The sequence below is a fragment of the Xiphias gladius genome, chromosome 17 (genome assembly GCF_016859285.1).
Source record: "Xiphias gladius isolate SHS-SW01 ecotype Sanya breed wild chromosome 17, ASM1685928v1, whole genome shotgun sequence".
NCBI lineage: Eukaryota > Metazoa > Chordata > Actinopteri > Istiophoriformes > Xiphiidae > Xiphias > Xiphias gladius.
In genome coordinates this window covers 21,199,334-21,222,082 of record NC_053416.1, presented here as the reverse complement: position 1 = coordinate 21,222,082, position 22,749 = coordinate 21,199,334, and the positions used below count along the sequence as shown (strand labels likewise).

The following is a 22,749-nucleotide window of genomic DNA, read 5'->3' as shown; positions in this document are numbered from 1 at the left end:
GTGTGTGTGTGAGGAGCTCAACCCCCACTGCTCTGACTGCTTTCATAAAGGGTGCTGTAAGCAAGGAATCGCTTTCACCGCATTAGTGCTCTTCTTCCTTGTGTCTCGGTGGTCTTCTTGATTACCTATCTGGTCATCCTTGTTACCTAAGCCTTCATTTACAGATCTGAAAGCATGTGATCGATTGAACAAGAGACAGAAGTCATTTAACAGCATTGAGAGGCTGAAGGTGGATTTCTGATTTGCTCCTTAGATTAAAGAAATGATGTGAATGATTAAAGAGCAGTTTGAATCTTGATTTGAGGAAGAAACTTCAGTAGTGCACTGAGAAGACATAGGGTGAGGTTGAGAGGAGTTGCTAAAGTTCCTTATTCCTCCGTTGCATGGGCAGCACTTCAAAAGCTGTCTTTAAGATGTGATTGTAAGGGTGTATTTGTATGTGTATGTGCAACATTGTGCCATAATCATAGTTGGCAGAAGAAGGAAGGGGGGTGCTCATTTAAGATGTAAGAGAAGAAAGAGCAGAATACACTCAGTCTAGAAGAGACTAGTTTATCACATGATGAGGACAGAAACTGAAATCAGCTACATGATCCTGATGAATCATTTCAGTGCTCCATGCTACCTATGGATGTATAAAGTTACGAAGTCGGAGGGGCTGCTGGTTTTGGAATAGTTGGAAACCAGTAAAACTATTACCAAGAGATAAATCTGTATGTGGCACTCATCCTTGTATTTCTAATACTTATTTACTTCAAGCCACGTCAAAAGATATCTCTCAGCTGAAGCTAGTTAACATGAATTTAAAAGAGAAACAGCAGCAAGTAGCATATATATTGCTAACTGCGACTACACAAAGTTAGCTCTACAGGTAGTGGAAAAATGATGTGCCCCAATCAATGGGCAGCACAGGTTAAAAGCACAGAAGCGCCTGTAACACAAATAATGTTAGCATTCTATAAAAGTAACACAGAGGCCCAGATATTATGTTAGTAATGTTAGCATGTATAAAAATCCTGCTGTTGAACATGAAACATGCCAGACACTAGATATATGCCATATGTGTTACTTGCAGTGTATACAGGCAGAACTTCACTCATAAATTTGTATCAGGCATCTTCAGAATCTGGAACTTTTGCAGCCATAAACAAACAGTAACAATGTGAGATGCGTTAGCTTAAAATGGGTGTTCATTCCTCACCTGTTTTTTTTCTGTACAAAAACATCCAGCACCTTATTGAAACCCAGGACTCTGATCAGATCACTAGATGCTATTAGCTTATTCTGCACCTTGAAGTAAACTAATTAAACTAACTAATCTAAGGGAGGTTTTCCTCTCGGGACTGGACATTTTTGACCCATTACTTTTGCGATTTGTGCAGCTTATGCCACAAAAACAATGTTTTTCTAATGTTGATTTCCCCATAAACTCATTCTGGTGCGTTTTCTTACCCCCTGCGTGCGCAAGTATCTCACAATGACATTCCTCAGATATCTAAATTGCTCAGTGGCTAGATCTGGGGTTTAGGAAAGATTTAAGTTTCACTCAAAATACAATCTTTGTTTCCATACTAAGTAAAATTGGTGAGTTAAAGTCCAGAATAAAATTAATAACAATTTGGATATTGCTAGTCACCTGTTAGCCAGTCTCCTATTACTTCATTCAACTATTAAAACAGTAAAAGGAAGAGGAGAGGAAGAAATGGAAGACTAATGGAAAGATAAAGAATGGAAAAGCAGTGCCAGAAGGAAAGAAGCCAGTGTTATCTAAAAGGTTCATCTGTGGCCTGCTGTGGTGGTGCTCCGTCTCTTCTAATGAACTTGATCCCAGAGATCTGCTGATCAAATCATCTCCAGCCGGTAGCGCTCCAATTTGAGAGACCAGCCAACAGTGGAGGACGCAATCACCACAACTGACAGATCCCCTTTACGAAGGAAGGCAGCTCAAAAAATATCGTTTGTTGAGAATTAAGACAAAAGCCTGCCTTTTGTTCTCATTCCCTTGGGGTGCCATGGATTTCTACACTTCTGAACAGTGGCTTCGAAATGTAGCTGAGAAATGTGATAAAACGGACTGCAGTTGGAGTCGCGTACACGCACGCGCGCACACACACACTCACACACAAAGCTGTTAAGATCCCTGGGCTGTTTTTGAGACTTCCACTAGAATGTGACTGAGAGGGAACATCCAATCTTCTTTAAAACCTCGTCCTCAATGTCTCCAGTGTGTGTGTGTGTGTGTGTGTGTGTGTATAAAATAAAGTATGTCTAAAAGTTGTTTAGATGGCTGTTAAGATACCTTCCTCTCGGATCTATTTGGCTTTATCTTACGTGGCACACAATCAAAAACACCTATGCTTCCCTACATCCTGTCATTGTTGTGACAGACATATTCTTCGTATACAGTAGGAGTCCTGGCTGCTCTGTATCCCCTGCTGTGCCTTGTCTCCCTTCCTCAACGCCAATCCTGTTCCCGTTACTAACCAACACACGCACACCTATGTCTGCTCTAGGTCCCCCACTTGATAGGCCATTGAGGTGAAGACTGAAGGTAATGGTTTCCATTTTTCCTTAATGCCAGTGGGTCAGGGAGCAATGGCAGGGTAGAGCTTCATTACAGCAGCCCAGCAGGGCCCCATGTCTCCTGTAGGGATTCATTATGTTGCTGCCCCCCCACCATCCCCCAACCAGCTGAATCCTGCGCTCTTCATAAAGGTTTCTAAATATTGTCCAATAATGATCCTCAAGGTTTGTACCACAGGCGCTTTGATGCTGCAACATTTTCTTCTAATTATTTGTACAAAACGCTTTACGTCAGCTGTATTTTGGACACTTTTGCTTCCATGAGGATAAATTGCATTTGCTGGAAGCAAAATCCCTAACAGTGTATCAGTTACTCTGCAAACCACAGAAGATACCACTTTTTGTGTTCCGTCAGCCCTCTCTCTCTTAATCCCCCACTAGTACACACAGTGAAACACACGCCCAGGCTAAGATCAAGATTCATATACCGGGACATTAATTTAGTATCCTCAGATGTTCTGTGTGCAAAGTACACAAGCAAAACACAAGGAGGCAGATTTGCAACACACACACACACACACACACACACACACACACACACACACACACACACACACACACACACACACACACAAACAAACTGATGAATGGGAGCTCATATATACTTACTGCACCCAGGTGCAGGGCTCCTGACATCACACTCATACTGATCCACTCTGTCTCTTCCACTGCTTCATAAACAACATGCAGACAAGGCGACACTTTTTAAAACTGTCTATGGATGTAAAAATTAATTTACACAGCAAAGGTGAATACCTGTAGCAGGGCTTTACACATTTTCTCACTTGAGCTACAAGGTTGTCTATGTGCTGAGTGAGCTGTATAACCCCAGGACAAAGGAAATCCATTCAAAATACATTCTGCAATTTGAAAAATGTGTGGCATTCAATTGGAAAATAAATACCCTGTTTATAGCCCACCTCATGAATTCATGCATTTTGCACTTTTCATTATACATGTAGTGTTCTGCAGGGAGTTATGAGTTCTACAGTATAGTCTGTCAAATTACTGGGGTAGTTACTGTGCTTATGTATAAATGTAAATTTATTCAACAAGATTCACTATATCTTCTGTGCTGTTCTCATGTATGTGTTTAGCAGGGGCTGGTTTATAAACTTTTGAATGGCATGCCGGAATGATTACATTGTTTAATAATTTTATAATGGGTAATTATATCAATAAGTACCTGCTGTTTGTAACTGACAGATGGCAGGGATGTTCCAGACTGTACTGTTTTGTCCACCTTACTCTGCTATTGTTGCAGAGCCGTTCACTTTAATGACAGTCGGGCTACACTTTTCACTGCATATGTGAGTGAAGATATACTGTATGTGCATATTTGTGGGCCGCTGATGATGCATTCATAGAAACATATGTTCTTGTCAGGGCAAAATCCCCATTTACTAGCTTTCATCTGCTTTCTATAATACGTACTGTACAAAACATTAAATCAAGGATTATATCATATTCATTGCAGCTCTTCTGCTCTACCTTTCTCCTGACTGACTCTATGGCACACAGATGTGAACTGTGATGCCACAGCACAGCTGGATATACAATGCACCTACCCATTTCACTGGTTTGGTCTGACTTTCACGGCTGACATTCCTTGTTGGACCCGAGGCAGCTACTGAACCCAGGAGACTTCTAGCTTAAGGGCTTAGCCTAAGGGCCAAAGGCTGTCAACACAATCATGGGGTTAATGTCAGACACACAGCTGTGTATACACACACGTGCACACACACAAACATCACCTTTAGCATCCGTCCACTTGCAGCACATGGACAGACCCTCAGATAAGCCACTGTTTCCTCACTGCCTGTTCCCTCACACTGCACACCATCGACACAGTGAACGCAAATTTTCACAGCTGATGTCTCTTCAATCTAATCTCCACTTTCTTTCTTGTGTTATTATTGTTATTTATTTTCCTATCCAAGCATATGATGTACTTTGTCTCCCGTGCTAATTCAATCTGCGAGGTGGGATGAGTGGATTGAGCGACAGATTAGGTTTAGTTAGGCTGTACTCTGACACAACCCCATGTGTGCTGTGGGTTGCCTTGTAAGGAATAAGCAAGTCAAGGACAAGCAATTTGTCTGAGGTGTAAATTAATTTGCAACATAAAAAATAGATTGTGAAATGGAACTGGAAGTAATTAAAATGATAGATTGGATGCCGCATGTGAGAATCATGTGTCATAGCTACAGGCCCCCAGGATGGAGGTTTACAGTCATAAGCATGAGTTCAGATGGCTCAGCATGCACTGGGAGCTGAGAGAGACAGACTTGAAGGGGTCTTTGTTTGGAGGCTGCAAAAAATGGTGTTCAGCTAACTGCATGCTATGCTGTGCATCTTTTCTCCTTTCGTTCATTGTTTTTTTTTTTTAATTTTCCTTTCTTTTCCGTCTCGTATTCTCAATCAGCAATTGGCATACATTATCCTGTTGTTGAAAAATTCAGCAGAAGTATCTCGTTTCTTTCTGAGGACAATCCACTGACCTCACTGAAGGCTGATTTTTAGGGACTGTTTCTCAGTAGAAAGTAGTTTGTACCAGTGAAATTTGTTCACAGCAAGTACATTTCAGGGGTAAAGGAGATCATTCGTATTTGGATTAGCCATTAACCGATTTAAAGGAATAGTTTGAGATTTTGAGAAACATACTTGCTTTCTTGCTGAGAGTTAGATACCACTCTCATGTCTGTACACTAAATATTAAGCTACAGCCAACAGTCGGTTAGCTTAGTTTAGCATAAAGACTGGAAACAGAGGGAAACAGCTAGCCTGGTTCTGTCTGATGGTTAAAAATGTCACTGATTAATACACATTAGTGAGCTTTAGAGGTGGTGGTAAGCAGATTTTGTTGCCTTTGAACAGAACCAGGCTAGCTGTTTCCCTCTGTTTCCAGTCTTTATGCTAAACTAAGATTATCAGCTGTTGGCTCCAGCTTCATATTTAACAGACAAATACGGGAGTGGTATTGATCTTCTCATCTAAATCCCAGGAAGGAAGTGAACACACACACAGAATCATTTAAGTTTCACTTAATCATTTTATATAATCTCCAAGATGCAAAACACTCGTACAAGTTAAAAACATCAAGAGTGCTGTATGCAAAACTAAGCAAAATATTTGCATGTCCAAATGCATTCTGGATCGGGGTTTAACCACCTACGCATTCCTCCGTATGAGCTTAGGGCAGTCTGAATGATTCAGTGAAAAACAGACCTATTACTGTGCTCTGATTGACCAATCCACAGGCAGACCTGCTCATTCTAAAGATAGTAGAAGCTATTTTATTGCCTTGCTAATCTCTTCAAACTCCCTGCATTTTATTTCATCACTTCCTTCCTCTTTTTGTTGCGCTCTAAGTCTATGATCTCTTTTTGTACAGCTCTCAAGGTCAACAGGTTTTTGCCTCCATTGACAGTAGTGGACCATTTCAGGGAAATTAATTCCCCCGTGGTTTCAAACCGTCTTTTTCAGACATTCTGAGCACGCGCTCTTGGTTTGTCTCACCTCTTTGTGGCAACAAAGAAGCAACCAATCCAACAAAATGATTTTCCCCCCTTGCATTATTAATCCTTTTATTGAAAGGTAACAGCTATTGTTCATCACAGACTACTGTCAAATCTCTTAATTTACTCACCTGAAACTCTGTCACTTTCAGTTTTATGTGCTTAGAGTTTCTTGAGGCTTTTCTTTTTTATAAAATTAGGGTTAGCGGGAAATGTCCTGTCCAATTGTACCAGCAGCCCCTCTCCTTTGCTGAATGTTCTTTGAAGCAAATAAAATCAAAAACGTTTTAGCAATTACAGGTCAATCTACCAAAGTGCTTCACTATATCTTTGAAAACATATTTCTTCATCTCTCGATTCTCTCTTCCCACTGCCCTCTTTTCTCTTTTCCTTAATCTTATACAGAGACATTTATAAGGGAGTCGTGTTTTAGTTGCTGCCATGAACACGATCACCTTCAGCCAAACGTTTCGAGAAATATAGGTAGTCAGAAGAGCGTCATTAGCATAATTTCCCAGAGGTGCACTGAGCTTAATTATCAACATGGCTGTGTGCAGACTACAGCACAGCTCATCACATTAGGATGGAGTCCCTGCTGTTTATGCCCATGCGCCGCCAGGTCCCAGCTGACTACCAGGAGAGTCATTGCTGGCACAGTTCAACTCCCAACAACTCTGACACTTTCATCTTCCACTCTACGATTCCTCACCTTGAGCACTCCGAGGGGATGAAATAATGGATACGTAACACTGGAGACTCTAGTGCACCATCTGTTGCTGTCTGTATACAGTGTTGTATGTTATTTCAACTCATTTTCTGTTAAAGATGATTGGTTTTTATTATCTGTGGTTTTCTGAAGGATGCTCACACAATTCCTCTGCTATTAATTTATCTTCATCCGTGGTTTATCGGTAATAAAGTGTTATATCCGTGTTTTGGACATCCCTCTGCCTACTTCTCTATGCTGCCAGTACTGTAGGTTGAGGAAATTTGTGTGTTCACTGTGTGAGAGAGAGAAACAGAAATTACCTGGCCCCATCTCCATTCGCCTGTAGATAGAAGGGAAAATGGAAATACTCCTTGCGTGTGGCCAGTGAAAAGGCAATTTCCTAGAGACACACCGCTGGTTTGTACTGCCCCTGTGTTATGCTTTCATTATAGGACACACACACACACACACACACACACACACACACACACACACACACACACACACACACACACACACACACACACACACACTGTCGCATTTCCACCAAATACACATAGTGATTAAATTACACAGTTTAGACCATAAACTTTTGGATTTACCTGTGAAACCACTGCTGAGCCGGACATTGTCCCCCAAGTGTTTTTGTGCCAGTCTTCACCTGGACTGTTAAGTATGTATGTGTATATGCAAATGCCTATGCATAACTGTATGTGCCTATGTATATATAATATTACAGTGAGTGTATGTGGGTCACAGTCAGTGTTTACTGCCCCAGGCTGTTGCTGTAAATAAGCACCTAATTTAAATCAACTTGTCTGATCACATCTGGGTTATTATTACCTACATGCGACTAGACAGAGATCAGCTCACCTGTTCTATTCCTGGAAAAAGTTTATTTATGAAAAAAGAAAGTAGGAGACAGGATGATGTAGAATATGGTGGAGGAAGACACCATAGAAAAGCAGTAGGTCTGATGTTCAGCTTTGGGCTTGGATCTGTAATTAAGCAATACTTCTCAGCTTTTTCCAGCATGTTTCCCGTCAGTGCATTTAATGAATGACAAACATGGCCAGCAACTCAAACAAATGAGTGTTGTGTTGGCAAATCAAGATTTATTAGAGCATTTTGTTGCTGTGGCTCTGTATTTGTCTCTTTACCTGGAAGAAGGCAGGTGTTAGCCTTGGCAGAGAAGAAAAATATGTGTTTTCTCCCCCACTGGCTTGTGTGTGGATGTCATTGCTATGTGAGGTAACGTGACATCAAACAGGTTTGTGGTTATGTAAGGCCACAGTCTAATGTTTGTGCTCTTTCATGTGTCTTTGAAGTGAATGGTAGCAGCAGATAATGTCCCTGTTTGGACAGCAGCCAGATAAGAAGTTTCTTGCAGGAGTTGGAATAAGCAGTGGATGCTGCCGACACGGAGGATACAAGCAACAAACGGAGGTCCAGTGTGGTTCTGTGCTTCTTTTAATGTTTTTGTATTTCCCCGTCTGACTGCTCTCGTCCCGGTGGAGCAGATAAACAAGGCATAAGTCTATTCTAATATATTCTAGTTCCCTCTTGCAGGCTACAAGCCTTGAATGTATATTGTATAACCTGTCCTGTCTTATTTTTCAAAGTCAATGTCTTCCCCTTGCTGACTGCTCACTTTAAAACACTCTCAATTGTTGTCCTCTAAAGAAGATCACATGAAGACATGTTAGTGAACTAAGTTACTGCTCAACTGTAAATATTCCCCATGAACGTTACAAAAGTTTAGTGAATCACTCTGCATCAGTACAAGGTAACTGTACACCAGGTTTTACTGTGTGGTAGTTGTGCACTCTTTAGTTTACTTAATACATTTTATGTAACACTTTGCCAGAGGAAACAAAAAGACAGACGACACCACGGCATAGCTTGAATTAAAGAGCACTGCATCCACAGTATGCGAGCCACACATTTCCTGTTGATTTAAATTCAACCCTTCCCGTTGCTAACAGAGTTATGACAGTCAGCACAGGGTGGCAAAAGAGACTGATCCAAAGCAGATGATGAAAAGGGCCTTGAGGCTGACAGAATTGAATTTTTCATTAGTAATATCTTGGAAAGAATAAAAATTGGAGAATGCTACATTAGATAGTCTATGACTACAATATATTGGATTTCTGACATTTTCTGACAAGGGTAGATTTCAGGCTTAACAGATTTCTACAGCCGAACTAAGGCATTCACACTGAAATATCACAAGTAATCCTATGATTTGTGTGTTTCTAGGTTTGTGTCAGTGATTTCTATGTAAGAGGTCTCTGATGAAATTGACTCAGTGTCACGCTTGGACAGCAGGTTATCACACACACCTTCCTTCCCCACAAACCTCTTCAATCTCTCTCTCTCTCTAATTGTCAGTGCCGTGAACCTGTTTCTCTGGGAGCAGTTTTCCATTTCTCACTACAGCACTGACAAAGAGTTTCAAGGTTAATTTAGTTAATTTATTTGGTAAAAGCGGCACTGGATCTTTGTATGCTAGTACAATGCTTTCTCCCATTTTATTTAATTTACCTTCTCTCTCCTGCCCTTGCCGTGTATGCACACACACAAACACACACACACACACACACACACACACACACACACACACACACACACACACACACACACACACACACACACAAAATGTACATAAAGGCCTCTGCAGCCTTGCAGCTACCTATGAAAACTCTGGCTGTTTTGTCTTTCCAAATCGATATTTTCCTCCCTCAGTCTGATGTCTGTGCGCACTTCAAAGCTGCTGATGTTTGCTTCAAACTCATTCAAATTCAAGTTGACAGTCATATGAAATACACTTTGAAATCCAGGGACATCTTTCAAGGTTGACTGTAAGTATATTAAAGGAAAAAATTATGGATGAAAAAAATTATTTAAAGAAGCTCAAAATAATAGAAAACAGCTATTGGTCAGAACTGCCATTACTCCTTATAAGCATTTGTTTAAATTCAAGTCTCTTTTAGGATAAATATGACAACGGACGAAAATAAAAAAAGAACTAATAATGGCGAGTTAATTTAAATATCCGAGACACTTCTGTTTTGCCGTGTACTCAGGAGCACTCATCTGTTTGAGGCTGACACACTCTCTCCAAACTTCTTCACTTTTATTCATCTCTGTGGAGAAAGGTCTGGCTGAGCTAGACCTTCCTCCCTGTCTTGATTTCTTCCAAATGCAGACCGTTGGTTGGGGGTTGGGAGGTTAGTAAACTGTCTGCTACTTGGGTCTATCAGGAAGTAAATGATGGAAGCACTTGCAGCTTTTTAATGCCTGGTGGCAATTGTGTGGATAGCTCTTTAAAACCCCTGTAACTGAGCTTTAAATAAGGAATTCAAGTCTATCCAAGTTGAGCAGTGCTGTGCCTTTCTCCCAGCAGTGATTTTGTTGCTCATATCAGCAACAATATCTCTTAATAGTAAGAAATTGTCTGGATATTCTGCTTTAATTTGATGTCAGCAGCCCTTACCTGCTGACTAACTCTGCATGATCATTCCCTTATTATCTTAGCCAGTGATGTTAACAGCACAGAGGCATTCAGCTTGCTAAGTTACGTGGGAGTCCACATGTACATTGCATTCCTGGTTGCACAAGTTACAAACACTTTCAGGCCTCAGTCAGAAAGCATTTGTACCTTGGTGTCATGTCATGCCTCTTTCATCACACTGTCCATTCCTAATAGGAGTAAACTGCTGGGCCTTGTAAGAGGCAGTTGAAATTAAGCTCGTCCCCCTGCTGTGGAAACTAGAATCCTGTTATATGCAGTATGCAAAACATACAGTCAGGCATTAGGTCATGAAAGGTTTACCCCACCGATTCAGCATTACACTTCTATAACACTGTCAGACTCATGATGGACAGTAAAGGATCTAAATAGATGCAGCACAACCAGGATGACATCTTTCTTCATCTCATTTTCCTAGCGCCTACATTACCCACAATGCAAATCGACTGCTGACAGCTTGTTTGGAGATTCGGATGTGTTGTGCTAATAGCGGCAAATGTTGCCTTGAGCTGCTAGCCTCAAGCAGAGAAAAGGCTAGCTAGCTAAACAGAGGTCTAGTAAGCTCACTTCTTTCTAACTACCGACCTCCAGATTATTTTCATTTTCAAACTTGTAGTCTTCAGCACCAACTGACACTGGCTCAAGTGACATCACTTGAGGCAATTTATCAGACTTTGTGCAGCTGCCTCTGTAGCCACAAATGGCTTTATACAGCTTTTTTTTCTTGGGTACTCCCTAATCCCTTTAAACAGACTTTGATGTGTAAAATGGGTGGAGTCCCCCTCCAAGACATGTAAATAAACTTTGGTTTCATCCCTCTCAGATTTGAAGGATAAAATTGATTGATTTTGAGTTAGCCTCTGATAGGAGGTAGATTTTGCAGTTTTTCGACAGTTCACCTCTCATTAAAGGCTTTCAGAGATCCAGTCAGCCCAAGCTGCAGTTTATCTGATCCAGACAACCGCCCTGCATACACTCCTGGTCTGATTGATAAAATCCAGCCCTCACCCTGCTTATCTGACACTTGATTGAGACTGCTGCCTGGATTACATTCCTGTATTGACTTTTTAGGGGTTATTCTGTGTTGGTCATCATTTATCCATTGTAGGTTTGTGTCCAAAATTTCTTTAAATGCCATCATTTCAGTGGAAGAGGGAAGTGGCCTGCGGTTTTGAGCAGGCCCCTATGTCTTTGTCTGTCTTCCATAAAAGCCAAGGATAGTTTGATAAAGAAGGTCATTAAAGTGTCATTAAGCAGTGAGCTTTGAGGCACTGGGCCCCTGCAGATAAAACCTGGGGCCATTTTGCGAGCTGGGAGGGATGGGTACAGGGTTGTGATATGCAAGGCTGGGATGCAGACCCTCAGTAAACTCCATGGAGACAGTATGGCAGGCTAGACAAACTACATTCAAGAGATACCTCTCCTTGACACATCCACACAGCTTTCTTTGTGTTTCTCCCCCATCATTCTGCTTTTCTCTGTCAATTAGTCTTTCCCAAAGCCCCCGTAGTGCAACAAGATCAGCAGTGAAGTTTTTGTGCTAGTTTTGGACTAGCACAATCCTTCACTACTCACACAAACCATCGATATGATACAGCTACAGTATTGCATTGTAGCTCTCATAGGAGCACCGTTTACCACTTACCATAAAGCTGCTGACCTTGAAAGTCGGAAAACCAACGTCTTGTGAAATCAATGCGGTGTAATAACTACTCACTATCACAAGTTCAAGCTTTTCCAGCAACCCCAGCTCTTCAAAGCTAAAACAAATATGACACCTGGCATTGTAATGTAAATCCAGCTGGCACTCAGAATAAATAGGAGGTGCAATGATAGCCTGTAGCGCAATCAATAACTGCTTGGCAGCACGGGCTGGGAGACTTGACTCAATTTGTAAAAGTGAGCCGCTCCCTGCTTGCATGGGCACTGAGGATCTGCGAAAGCTGATGCCATACAAGTAAAGAGCAAGCTTCTTTTGCCGAAGCCCTGGTGTTTTGACATGAAGAGTGCAAATGGATTTAGAGAGACATGAATCATTTTGAATTAGAAGTTTCTGTCAGTTACAGGTCATCAGTGCTTTTGTTGTTCAATACATTAAAAGCTCTCTTCTGCCACTATTGCACTTATAAAACTGTCTCGGTCATGATTTATTTTTCTATATATAACACAAGTCAACAACTCATAAGTCTCAGTGCAAATGGAGGTACTTTAGCAGTGTTGAAGTATCTAAATTACACACTTAACTTTGAGTCAGACTGTTATTCTGCAAAATCTCTACTGCCACCAAGTGGAAGTATACACATCTAGCCATTAGGTGGTTCCCTAAAATTTTGACAAACATCAACAAGCAAACACATTTTCTCACTCACATCTACTAATATCAAATTATGCATATTGAAACTGTTCACAGTGAGGTCTGTGGATAATCCAGAATGACAGGTACACTATTTCTTTTCAGTGCTGTTAGCATCACACATTAAATTCTATTCACCTCCATTGTACTGGGGTGTAGGCAAAAACAAATATTCAAAAATACCAAAACTATCTGAGTGGCTACATACCACTAGAAAAAAGTGAGGTTTTTTTTTTTTTTTTTTAAGTGAGCCAACCTTTTTTTAAAAGTTTGATGTATTTCACTGTAAATAGAATGTTACTTTAAAACTGTGAGATTCTATTTTTGAAAGAATAAACTTCAGAATAAACGTGATTTTAGGTGTGTGGGCAACATCTTTTTCATCTTGTGTTTTGCGTTAAATCCTTCCTCCAACATCCTCAATGAATATATAGTACACTGTCCAATGTAATCTCTTTTGTATCTTCTCTGCAGTGTTTATCATGGCTGCCGGACTGCTGGTCTACCCCTTCGGCCTAAATTCCTCACTGGTCAGGTCCTCCTGCGGGGACTCTGACATCTACTACGCTGGCGAGTGCCAGATCGGCTGGGGCTACATGCTGGCTATTGTTGGAGTCATGCTCACTGTCTTCTTGCCCTTTTTCGCCAAATATGCACCAAAGGAGCAGCTGTCCCCCACCCCTTTGCCCACGCTGTTATAGTGCATTGAAATGAAGTCTTGTTTTTCCCTCCTGACCACGCTCTCTGAGCTTGGCTTGATGTCATGGAGAGACACCTGCATCCCATTTTTAAAGGCGATGCTGTTTGGAATGCCCCACTCAGTAATAGCTGAAGCTGACACTCAACTACAAACACTGTCTTCCTACATCATTATGTAATTAATTCAATTAATTCAATTAATTCAATTAATTTTTATTCTCAAATCTATGAAGAGTTTTCCACAGTTTGACTTAATCTATTTTCTTCATGTCAGCTCTGGGGATCAATCAGAAAAAACAAAGAGTGATAACCCCATTTCAAGCAACTTAAGAAAAATTCCACAAACATAACAAGTACTTGCTTACAATGTGTTTTTTTCCTTCCTTTCTTTTGTGGAAAAACTCAACATACAGTATGCAAACAATCCAAAACAGACTGGAAGTTGTCTGCATACAAAACAGTGAAAGCATGAGATTATGTGGCAATATGACTCAACTAATCAAGTAACGTTTCAGTAAGAAGTTGTGATGAAGATTTGACTCAAAGAGAGAGACACTTTGACCAGTCGGAATGCATCTGGGCCTTTGGACTGTACATATGGTCTGGATTTAACAGAGCTGATGTTTGAGGTTTGAAAATATTAAAACTGAAAAGAGAACTCTTTTGAGGGATTTTTGCGCTTCAGACTTTTTTTTGCCTACCAGTCTTCTGATCAGGCATTGAACCAGTGGGAGTCAAGAAGATGTTTTAACATTCAACGACAGTGCTTTTAGTAACTGTTATTAAAAAAAGGACAATAAACACAGCATCAGACCTGCCGAGTGGATAAATGGAAATCTCTTCTCATAACAAGGAAGTGAATCATAATATTATGTAGTGGTTTCAGAGCAGTGTTGTCAAAAATTTTATGTTGGGATACTGCATCCTTTAGTTTCCCCAGTTTGCGTAATGTAATTCGCTTGTTAAATATGAACAGTTTTTTCTGTCTGCAACACACAATACTAAACACTTTAATTCAGGAAAAAATGATTGCAAAAGGCAGGGAGATGTAGGAATTTTGTCAAAAATGCATGATAAGATGGGCTTTGTTAATGGTAGAGCAATTGATCTAGATTTTAAATGTGATCTGACCAACTTGTGCCTTTTAACATAACCAAGACATAACAAGTGTTTAATACAATTATCAGGTTATCATCATTTTCTGCTGAAAAACTGTTGTGATCCTTTTGTGTGAAGTGATTTATTATATTTGTTTTTTCCAATTATATTTTTTCCTCTCAGTGGTGTTTCTCGTATACTTGATGCAGTATGATCTCATTAACTTGAGAAAGTATTCCGGAGGAAAAAAAAAAGATATCTTCTGATCCTTGGAGGTAATGGCAGAGAGAGGAGAAAAAAGGAAAGCAATGAACTTCAATTGAATTACTGTTCAATTATGCCCTGAGATATTTTTACCAATTATCTAGAAGAGTTAACTCATTTGAATTGCTATATTAAAAGGTTGTGACATGCAGCTAACAGATTAATTCCTGGCATCCTTGTCCTGTGTAATTTTGAATTTGAGTGGTAGAGGAGGGAGATGTAAAAAGTGAACTTTGCCTTTTGTTATCTGTGCTGAGCTGACACATTGCTCACATTATGTGTAAAAAGTGCTTTAAAATAATTAGCTCCTCAAATAAGCAAATGTGTTGTGTGTTTTTGTCAACCCACTTCTTTTAATCGCTGGCACCATTCCTGTCATGTTCTAAGGACAAAATGTCTACTTCTCCACTTACTGTCCCTGTACACTGCCAATTTCATCAAGCTAGACTCCCTTTTCTAGTGGGTGTTTATGTGTGTATTAGTGTTTAATAATGGGTTGGAGTCTGCTAATGAGTTAAACTATAAAAATATTCCCAAAATTTGGGTTCCCATAATGACATATCCTGACATTTATAGAATTACTGTGATTATGTTGCCATATTTGAAAGAAAGTCAGGAGAGAAATGTTAGTATTGTATTGGACCTCATACTGTGCTTGACTGTGGGAATGACTGGCGTGACTGCACTGGACTTGTTCCCCTATTTGTTGAACCATTATGTGTAAAGTCTCAGCACTGGTGAAACTGTTTTGGTAGGGTAGATTATTGTTTTTTCCATTGTGATGTTTGACTGTAAATAAACTAACTGTACTTGATATCACATGTTATTCTTAACTGCCCCATTTTTCAAAGATATATTTTGAGATATTACCTCATCGTGTTTGCTTTATCTGACTTAAACTCTCAACAGTGTTGGCTGTTCTGTGAATTTTATTTGTAATAAAAATATTTCAGAACTTACGAAAAGAGAAGCTTTACTTTCCATTAAAGGTTTGGTTAAATTAAACAACTCTTTATTAAATTTTTTCACAAATAATTACAAAAACATCTATGCCAGAACATGCAAGTGAATTCAACTTCTTAAGTACAAGTGGTTTTTGTTTGCATTGACAAAGTAATGGCAACATCGCTCCTTAAAGGTGAAAAACTTAAATAACACCTCAAACATACTTTTTAAAACCACTGGGACTGTACCTATAAGAAGAGTTATCTATGAGTATATAGCAGTAACCTTGGCTCTCATGGACTGTCATCAAAGGCTGGTATACTTTCTTCCTATCAGTCTGATACTGCTAAAGATACCTACTTCTCCTCAGACTTCACTTAGTAATTTTACCAGTGCCCTCATTTCTGCATCGCATGCTTTGACAGCCTCGTGGGCATTCCTCAGCTCTGAGGGCAGGCTGGGCCTGACGGACACACACATGAGGACATCTCTGCTGCGATCATAGTTACCCACACAGCGATGAACTTGACCACGGATGAGACGGGGCAGTTCCTGCTCCTGTTGGACAGGAAGCAGAAATGAGGATTAACTCAAGTAAGATTGCGATGCTAGTTTTTCTATTGCCATTACTGTCAATATTTCTAAAATGCCAGGGTTTAGTATTTCCTCCAGATTTTTGAGTTTACTAACAGCTTTACTTGTACAGCGACTTTACTGTATAACCAAAGCGCATCATAATCGCCATACAGAACATAGACAATCCATCATATTTAATAAAAAGCCATTATTTTAACTGACTGAGACTGAGGACAGTCAGAGCAAATTAAAGTGAGCAAACTGACATTGTTCTCTGATAAACTTTGGAAACATCATTGGAATTTCTTCTTCAGAGACTTTTTTCCTTACATTTTCATAGAAGACACACTGCACAACCTCCTTCCCATCTCTCATGAGGAAGGTCTTGGCTCCATGACGACCCAGTGTAACCGCAGAGTCTAGAGTAGCTGAGGGAAGAGTACAGCCTATCAGATTAATGATGTTTAAAAATGCTAGAGTACATTAAAAAAACAGCAGCAACCCCTTATCAACTGACCAAATATCTCAAATAAGTATGGGACTTTATCTTTAAAATGGCTCCAGTGTCTCATGCCATCAATAACTGCAGTCAGGATCCTCAGTGAGTCCTCAATGGCTGGTTTCAGTGGAAATGTTTCCTGCTGAGCACAAATAAAAATGCTACACTGATCACTGACAATATCATGAAAAATTAATAGAAAAGTTTCAAATCTCTGTGTATAATTTATATTTTCCATATCTATTTCTACCTGTGTTTGAGTTGTTCCTGCAATCTGAGGTTGATTTGAGCTCCGTTTTCCCTCAAAGGGGGATCTCTGTGGCTTAAAGCTGCTGGTAAATTTCCAGGAGTTGTTTTGTGCCTGCACTGCACAAGCAGAGGGCTTGCTGTGAGGTGGGGCACGAGGAGGCAGAGGTCTAGACTGCTGGGGATACTGATGTATGGCATTGGGCTGTCTGTAAGATAACTGCTGACCCATCTGAGAGAACCCAGTATGGGGTGTTGGCTTGCTTTGTGCACTCTCACAGCTGGAAGGAGCTTGAAATTGTTTCTGTCTGGAAGTAACATTAGAGCTGGAGTCCTGTTGTCTGACTGGGTAACTGGGCTGTCCCGTCTTAGAGCTGAAATTACATTTACATTACACTTACTCATTTGGCAAAATGACTTACAGGTGAGGCAACTTAGAGTTCGGTGTCTTGCCCAAGGACACTTCAGCACACGGACAGGAGGAGCCAGGGATCAAACAACCCCTCGACAACCAGTGAACAACCCGCTCTACACCTGAGCCACCGCCACCTCAAGATGAAAATATACCTCCTGTTTTCACATATTCTAAGATCTAAATTTAAAACGCAACATAAACCAAACACCAGTCACATGTCGCACATTCTTTTTAAACTTCTGATGACAACATTTGAATTTCTTTGGTCTATGTTTTTTTTAACGTGATCCGTGCTAGTCGGATACACACTCTGTTCATAAATAAAACAAGTTACAGTAAAATCATGGCTCAAACAGACACCTGGTTTGCTGCCTGTTGCTGCTAGAAACAAAGTGGGGGTGTCAGTATATCTTTAAACTTTTTCACCTGTTTCTCAGGTATCTGGATGGTTAGCTACATTTTTATTAATTGGATATATCCAAAAAAAACCTTAAACTTGTGAGTCTGACATTTTGGATTTTTCAGCATTTTTCATTATTATTGCATTTTAACAATAGGTCAAACACCTGACTACCATTCTAAGGGTCAATAAAACATACTTTGTGCTTTCAACGTTGTATGGATGTGACAATGGTACATAGGCTCTCCTTGCACGGGCAGGTCCAGGAGCAGGTATTGTGCTGTCATACTGCTGGGGCTGAGTAGATTGTGGGGCACCCCGTCTGTTCCATTGGTGGCTTTGTGAAACACCAGAGGACAGACCTGAGGCCTGGTAACATCCATAGGTACCTGAGTAAAAGTACATTTGCAAAAGAAAATATTATAGCATTTTCCACTATCTAAAGCTGTGAATGGTTATCTTAATTCAGGAGACAATTTACATTATTGTCCTTTTTTTAAATGTAATTAAACAAAGGACACTATATATACATGGTCTCAACTGTGTGATTCAAAAGGAGATTATTTTGAGCAGTCAAACATTAAACAACATTCAACAACAAGAAGTTGATTTTAAAAATATGTTTAGATGCCCTGTATAAGTCACACTGTTGAGGATCACTTAGAACAATATTGGAAAAAATATGGTAAATAGAAAAAAAAAAAAACTCTCCAACATGGCGAGGTATTGCTTTAAATCACTTGTTATTTAAAGTTTATTTATATTTTTCTTTGAGTGCACTGCCACCTAGTGCCTGAAAATACAATCAAAACTTAAAGAGCCTGACTGAATGCTTCACCTGGTGAGCTGTGAGATGTAGCCGTGCTGGTGCTTGCCATGTATTCACTGTGGGAAAAGAATTCATTCACAGTAGGAGCAGATGTCAGAGGAACTCTGTGTCTTTTTTTCTGGTTAAAGAGTGGCACAGAGAGGCAGCCTGATGGAGGAGAGGAAACACAAATGAACATACAGTATACTACAAATTTACCAACATGATACTATATACTTATGATACTATATATATACCTATATATATATATATATATATATATACACACACACACACACACACACACACACACACACACACACACACACAAACACATGTAAACAATTCAAATTTACTTCTACTAGTAATACTAATCATTTAATTTTACTTTTACTAATTCTTTAAACTTGACCTGTATGTAATAATAAACTCTAGAACAAGCACAGCCCCATTTTATTATGTATTCCACAAGACACTACTTGAACCACGCATGAATAAAGGCCACCCATTATGATGAGGAAATGAATATAAACTTTTACAAACCTGCTGTTGGCCTAGCAGACTGGTTCTCCTGTCTCCTCATTGTGGTTGCTTAGAAAAAGCAGCTGATCCAGCTAGCAGTTCGTAGTAGCTACACGGAAAGATCCACCAGACAAAAAAGGGGAAGAAAACTTAAAAACTGACGCCCTGCTTAGTGTTGGTCACTCATTTGGTTCCAAAAAAGTGAAAAAATGATAGGTTACCTCAGCTGTAAAGACTTCACCAGTTAAGCCAGTTCATATATTGCTTTGGTAACTTGTCAGTTTAACAAGTCTAAGTTAACTAGCTAGGTTAGTTAGCCAAAAAGCTAAACTTACAAGCAGGTTGTTCTATCTAGTTAGGTACCTAGAGGCTACCCTAACATTACGGCTGGGATGAAAAGCTACCAGTGGTAATTTTTGCTTAAACAATCAGTAATGAACCAATATTTTTTTTCTAAGAACGTTGTATATTAGTTCTGAACAATTTTGTGTCCGTGAAAGTGAGTAAAAGTTACAGCAAAGGAAAACAAAATGTCCTTTCTAGTCCAGAACCTTGGATAGCGACTCGCGACAGAAGTAACGGATGTTGCCTTCGCGTTCCCGTAGTAAGCTCGGAGGTCCTATTGACAGCTGAGAGAAGATTCAAATGCTTTTGGTAAACAATAATGACATAGTATTTTATGTGGCTGACAGCGTTTTTATGTGGTAGAATGAGGGAAAAAGTATGTGAGGCAAATGTCAATGATGTCACTGTATGTATCATATTGTATCCATACTTATTGTGTGCATCACCTCCATCGTTTGTTGACATGATTTCAATTTCCTAGGTAATAATATAATGCAATATTTTAATATTTGGCAAATATGCAAAATTAAAAAAAAATAATAAATTTAAATGTATAAATTATAATAAAAATTATGTATAATTATATTTATAAAAATATTCTTTAAATTAAATGAGGATATTTTACTTACAGCGACAAGAAACACTGTGAACCCTTTTGCATCACCTGGTTTTCTGCTTAAGTTGGTCATAAAATGTGAGCCGGTCTTCATAAAAGTCCCAAGTATAGACAAACATGTGCTTATGCTAATAACACACAACTAATTATAATCATTAGTGGTTTTTTTTAACACCCCCATTAAACATTCACAGTGCTGCTGAATAAGTAAGAGAACCCTTGGATTTGATAAGTGGTCAAACCTCCTTTGGCATCAATAACTAAGTCATCCTGCAGTAGATTTACTTTAGTGTTCAGGGTCATTGTCCTGCATCACCCAGCTTCTACCTAGTTTCAGCTGGCAGACAGCCACCCTGACATTATCCTGTAAGATACCTTGATAAACTTGGGAATTCACTTTGCCCTCGGTGATGGTGAGCTGTCCAGGCCCAGAGGCAGCAAAGCAGCCCCAAATCATGACGCTCCCTCCACCGTACTTCACCGTCGGGATGATATTTTCATGTTGATAGGCAGTGTCCTTTTTACGCCATATGTAGTGCTGCGTGTTCTTCCCAAACAATTCAGCTTAATTTTCATTAGTCCTTAAAACTTTCTCCCAGTAGCATTGTAGAGCATCAAAGGGTGCAGTGTGCAGTGATGTTTTTTTTTGGAGAACAGCAGCTTCCTCTGTAGTGCAATGGACTCCGGATTCCATGCAACCTCGCACCATGATGTGCATATGGTAGACTCATAAACATAGATGTTAACCAGCTCCAATGATTCCTTTAAGCCTTTAGCCTTTACTCTGGGCTTCCTTTTTACCTCACTGAGCATGTGCATTGTGACTTTGACATCTTAGTTGGGCGCCGACTTCTAGGGAGAGTAGCCACAGAACTAAATAATCTCCATTTATACACAGTTTGTCTAACTATGGACTGATGAATCTGAGCTCTTTGAGATGACTTTCTAACCCTTTCTAACCCTTCCCAGCTTTATGCAAACGAACAATTCTTGATCATATATCTTCTGCGGTAAATCTGACAAATCTGCAGAAATTTGATGCAATTATGTCAACATGGACCACAGGCTCAAAGGAATGTTTCCAACATCTTATGGAGTCCATGCCATCAAGAATTGAGGCTGTTTTGAGAGCAACGGGAGGCTCTTTCGAGTATTAGTCTGGTGTTTCTTATAAAGCGTCTGAGTGGTACAGAAACTGACCGCTAACTGACAGAGTGGTCAGTGTCTGTATAGATGGCTTACATCATTGACAGGAGTATGTAGACCATGCTACGACCCACATACACCCATTATTCACAGGACATGAGATTATAATTATTATAATTATAATTTATTTTATATATTATTCATTGTAAAAATGTAACAGCTATAATGTAATACAAAAACATCAGTATACCCCCAACAAACAAAAAAATTTAAAAAAAAATCCCTCTTTAGAACGTCAGCTTGAACAGTTAATTCACTGGGGACCTGGGTTTCTTTTGGCTGCTTCCTCCATAATTCGCTGGTTCGGTGACTGTCAGAAGAAGCTGTATCATATGCGCATAGGTTGTTCATAAACTGACATAACAACAAGTTATCAGTAGTAGTAGTAGTATTTACCAGTTATCAGTAAGAGCTTTATTGGAAACCTCTTTACTGCAGAGCCTCCATGGTCAAATCACAGGCTGTAGTAACAGCTGTCTGTGGGGCACGAATTTCAACACAATGGCATCCTCCCCTTCTACTGTTGTTATGTTATTAAATAGTTTGTGATAGGCCGCTGAAACAAAATAGAGATTTCAAGATTTTCAGATTAAAATAAAGTAATCAAGACTGAAATAAGGTGTAGTTAGTCTCTATTACAGTAGAGGCCTACTGGGGCTTTGCTGAATTTTTTTTTTCCAAGCCTCTCCTTGAGGCTGAATTAGTCCACAGACAACATGTTCCCACTCAGTGGACGTTGATTGGATGCAGTGTGTATTCAGAGAAGGGCAAGTGACAACTGAGGATATAGAATCAAAAGATAAGAATTAAGAAAGAAATGATCATATAGTAAGGAGCAAGTAATGGATTACTTTGACTTTCTTTCCATTAGACCGAAAGAGCCAGAATGTAAAAATATTGCAAACTGAAAAGAAATCGGTCTACCAACCGTCTAAAACAAACAAATGTATGAAATTTTAAACCAATTTATATATAAGGTATTCAGTTGAGATACAGTCCTGGTTGAAATTATTGGCACTCTTGAATTTTTAATTAGAGTTTAAACTACTTTAAACTGGCCATCAATGAGTCCTGACCTAAATCCCTTTGAAAACCTTTGGAGAGACCTGAAATCTGCCATTGCAAGAAGGACTCCTGCAAACTTAAAAGAGCTTGAACTCATAGCAATAGAATAGTGGCAGAAACTACCAGCAGACAGGTGCAGGAAGCTTCTAAATGGCTACAGGAAATGTTTAGAGGCTGCCATTGTTGCCAAAGGTTCTGCAGCCAAATATTATTGAAAGGTGCCAATAATTGTGTCTGGGATACATTTTGTGTTTGTATTACTTCACTGTTATTCAAGTTTTGTTTTTTGTTTTTTCTTTTGTTCAGTAACTTTGGACATTTTATTAAAATATATTGACTATACAAAATTG

General features: G+C 39.6%; 2 protein-coding genes across 2 annotated transcripts in view; one reads left to right on the top strand and one right to left on the bottom strand.

Annotated features, from left to right (window-relative positions):
- Positions 1 to 15,595, top strand: part of LOC120802767 (transmembrane protein 211) — a 95,501-nt gene extending 79,906 nt beyond the window's left edge. Inside the window, exon 3 of the mRNA XM_040150904.1 lies at positions 13,170 to 15,595. Coding sequence (XP_040006838.1) covers positions 13,170 to 13,396 — 227 coding nt within the window. The 3' untranslated portion in view covers positions 13,397 to 15,595. The remainder of the gene's footprint in view (positions 1 to 13,169) is intronic.
- A 472-nt stretch (positions 15,596 to 16,067) lies between these two features.
- On the bottom strand, positions 16,068 to 19,277 carry LOC120802970 (spermatogenesis-associated protein 22). The gene is made up of 7 exons (XM_040151186.1): positions 19,189 to 19,277; positions 18,676 to 18,813; positions 18,037 to 18,226; positions 17,027 to 17,396; positions 16,795 to 16,918; positions 16,608 to 16,705; positions 16,068 to 16,259 (listed from the first exon to the last, which is right to left on the bottom strand). Exons 1-7 carry the CDS (start codon positions 19,226 to 19,228, stop codon positions 16,068 to 16,070), a joined length of 1,152 nt encoding a protein of 383 aa, XP_040007120.1. The 5' UTR covers positions 19,229 to 19,277.
- Positions 19,278 to 22,749: the final 3,472 nt, after the last annotated feature.

What these genes read in the sequence shown, in the direction of transcription:
- LOC120802970 (XM_040151186.1), bottom strand. Translation starts at nt 19,228, where the DNA reads ATGAGGAGACAGGAGAACCAGTCTGCTAGGCCAACAGCAG. An exon ending in GTCTGCTAGGCCAACAGCAG is followed by an intron (nt 18,814 to 19,188) that starts GTTTGTAAAAGT and finishes CTCCTCCATCAG; the next exon opens with GCTGCCTCTCTGTGCCACTC. An exon ending in CAGGAACAACTCAAACACAG is followed by an intron (nt 16,919 to 17,026) that starts GTAGAAATAGAT and finishes ATTTGTGCTCAG; the next exon opens with CAGGAAACATTTCCACTGAA.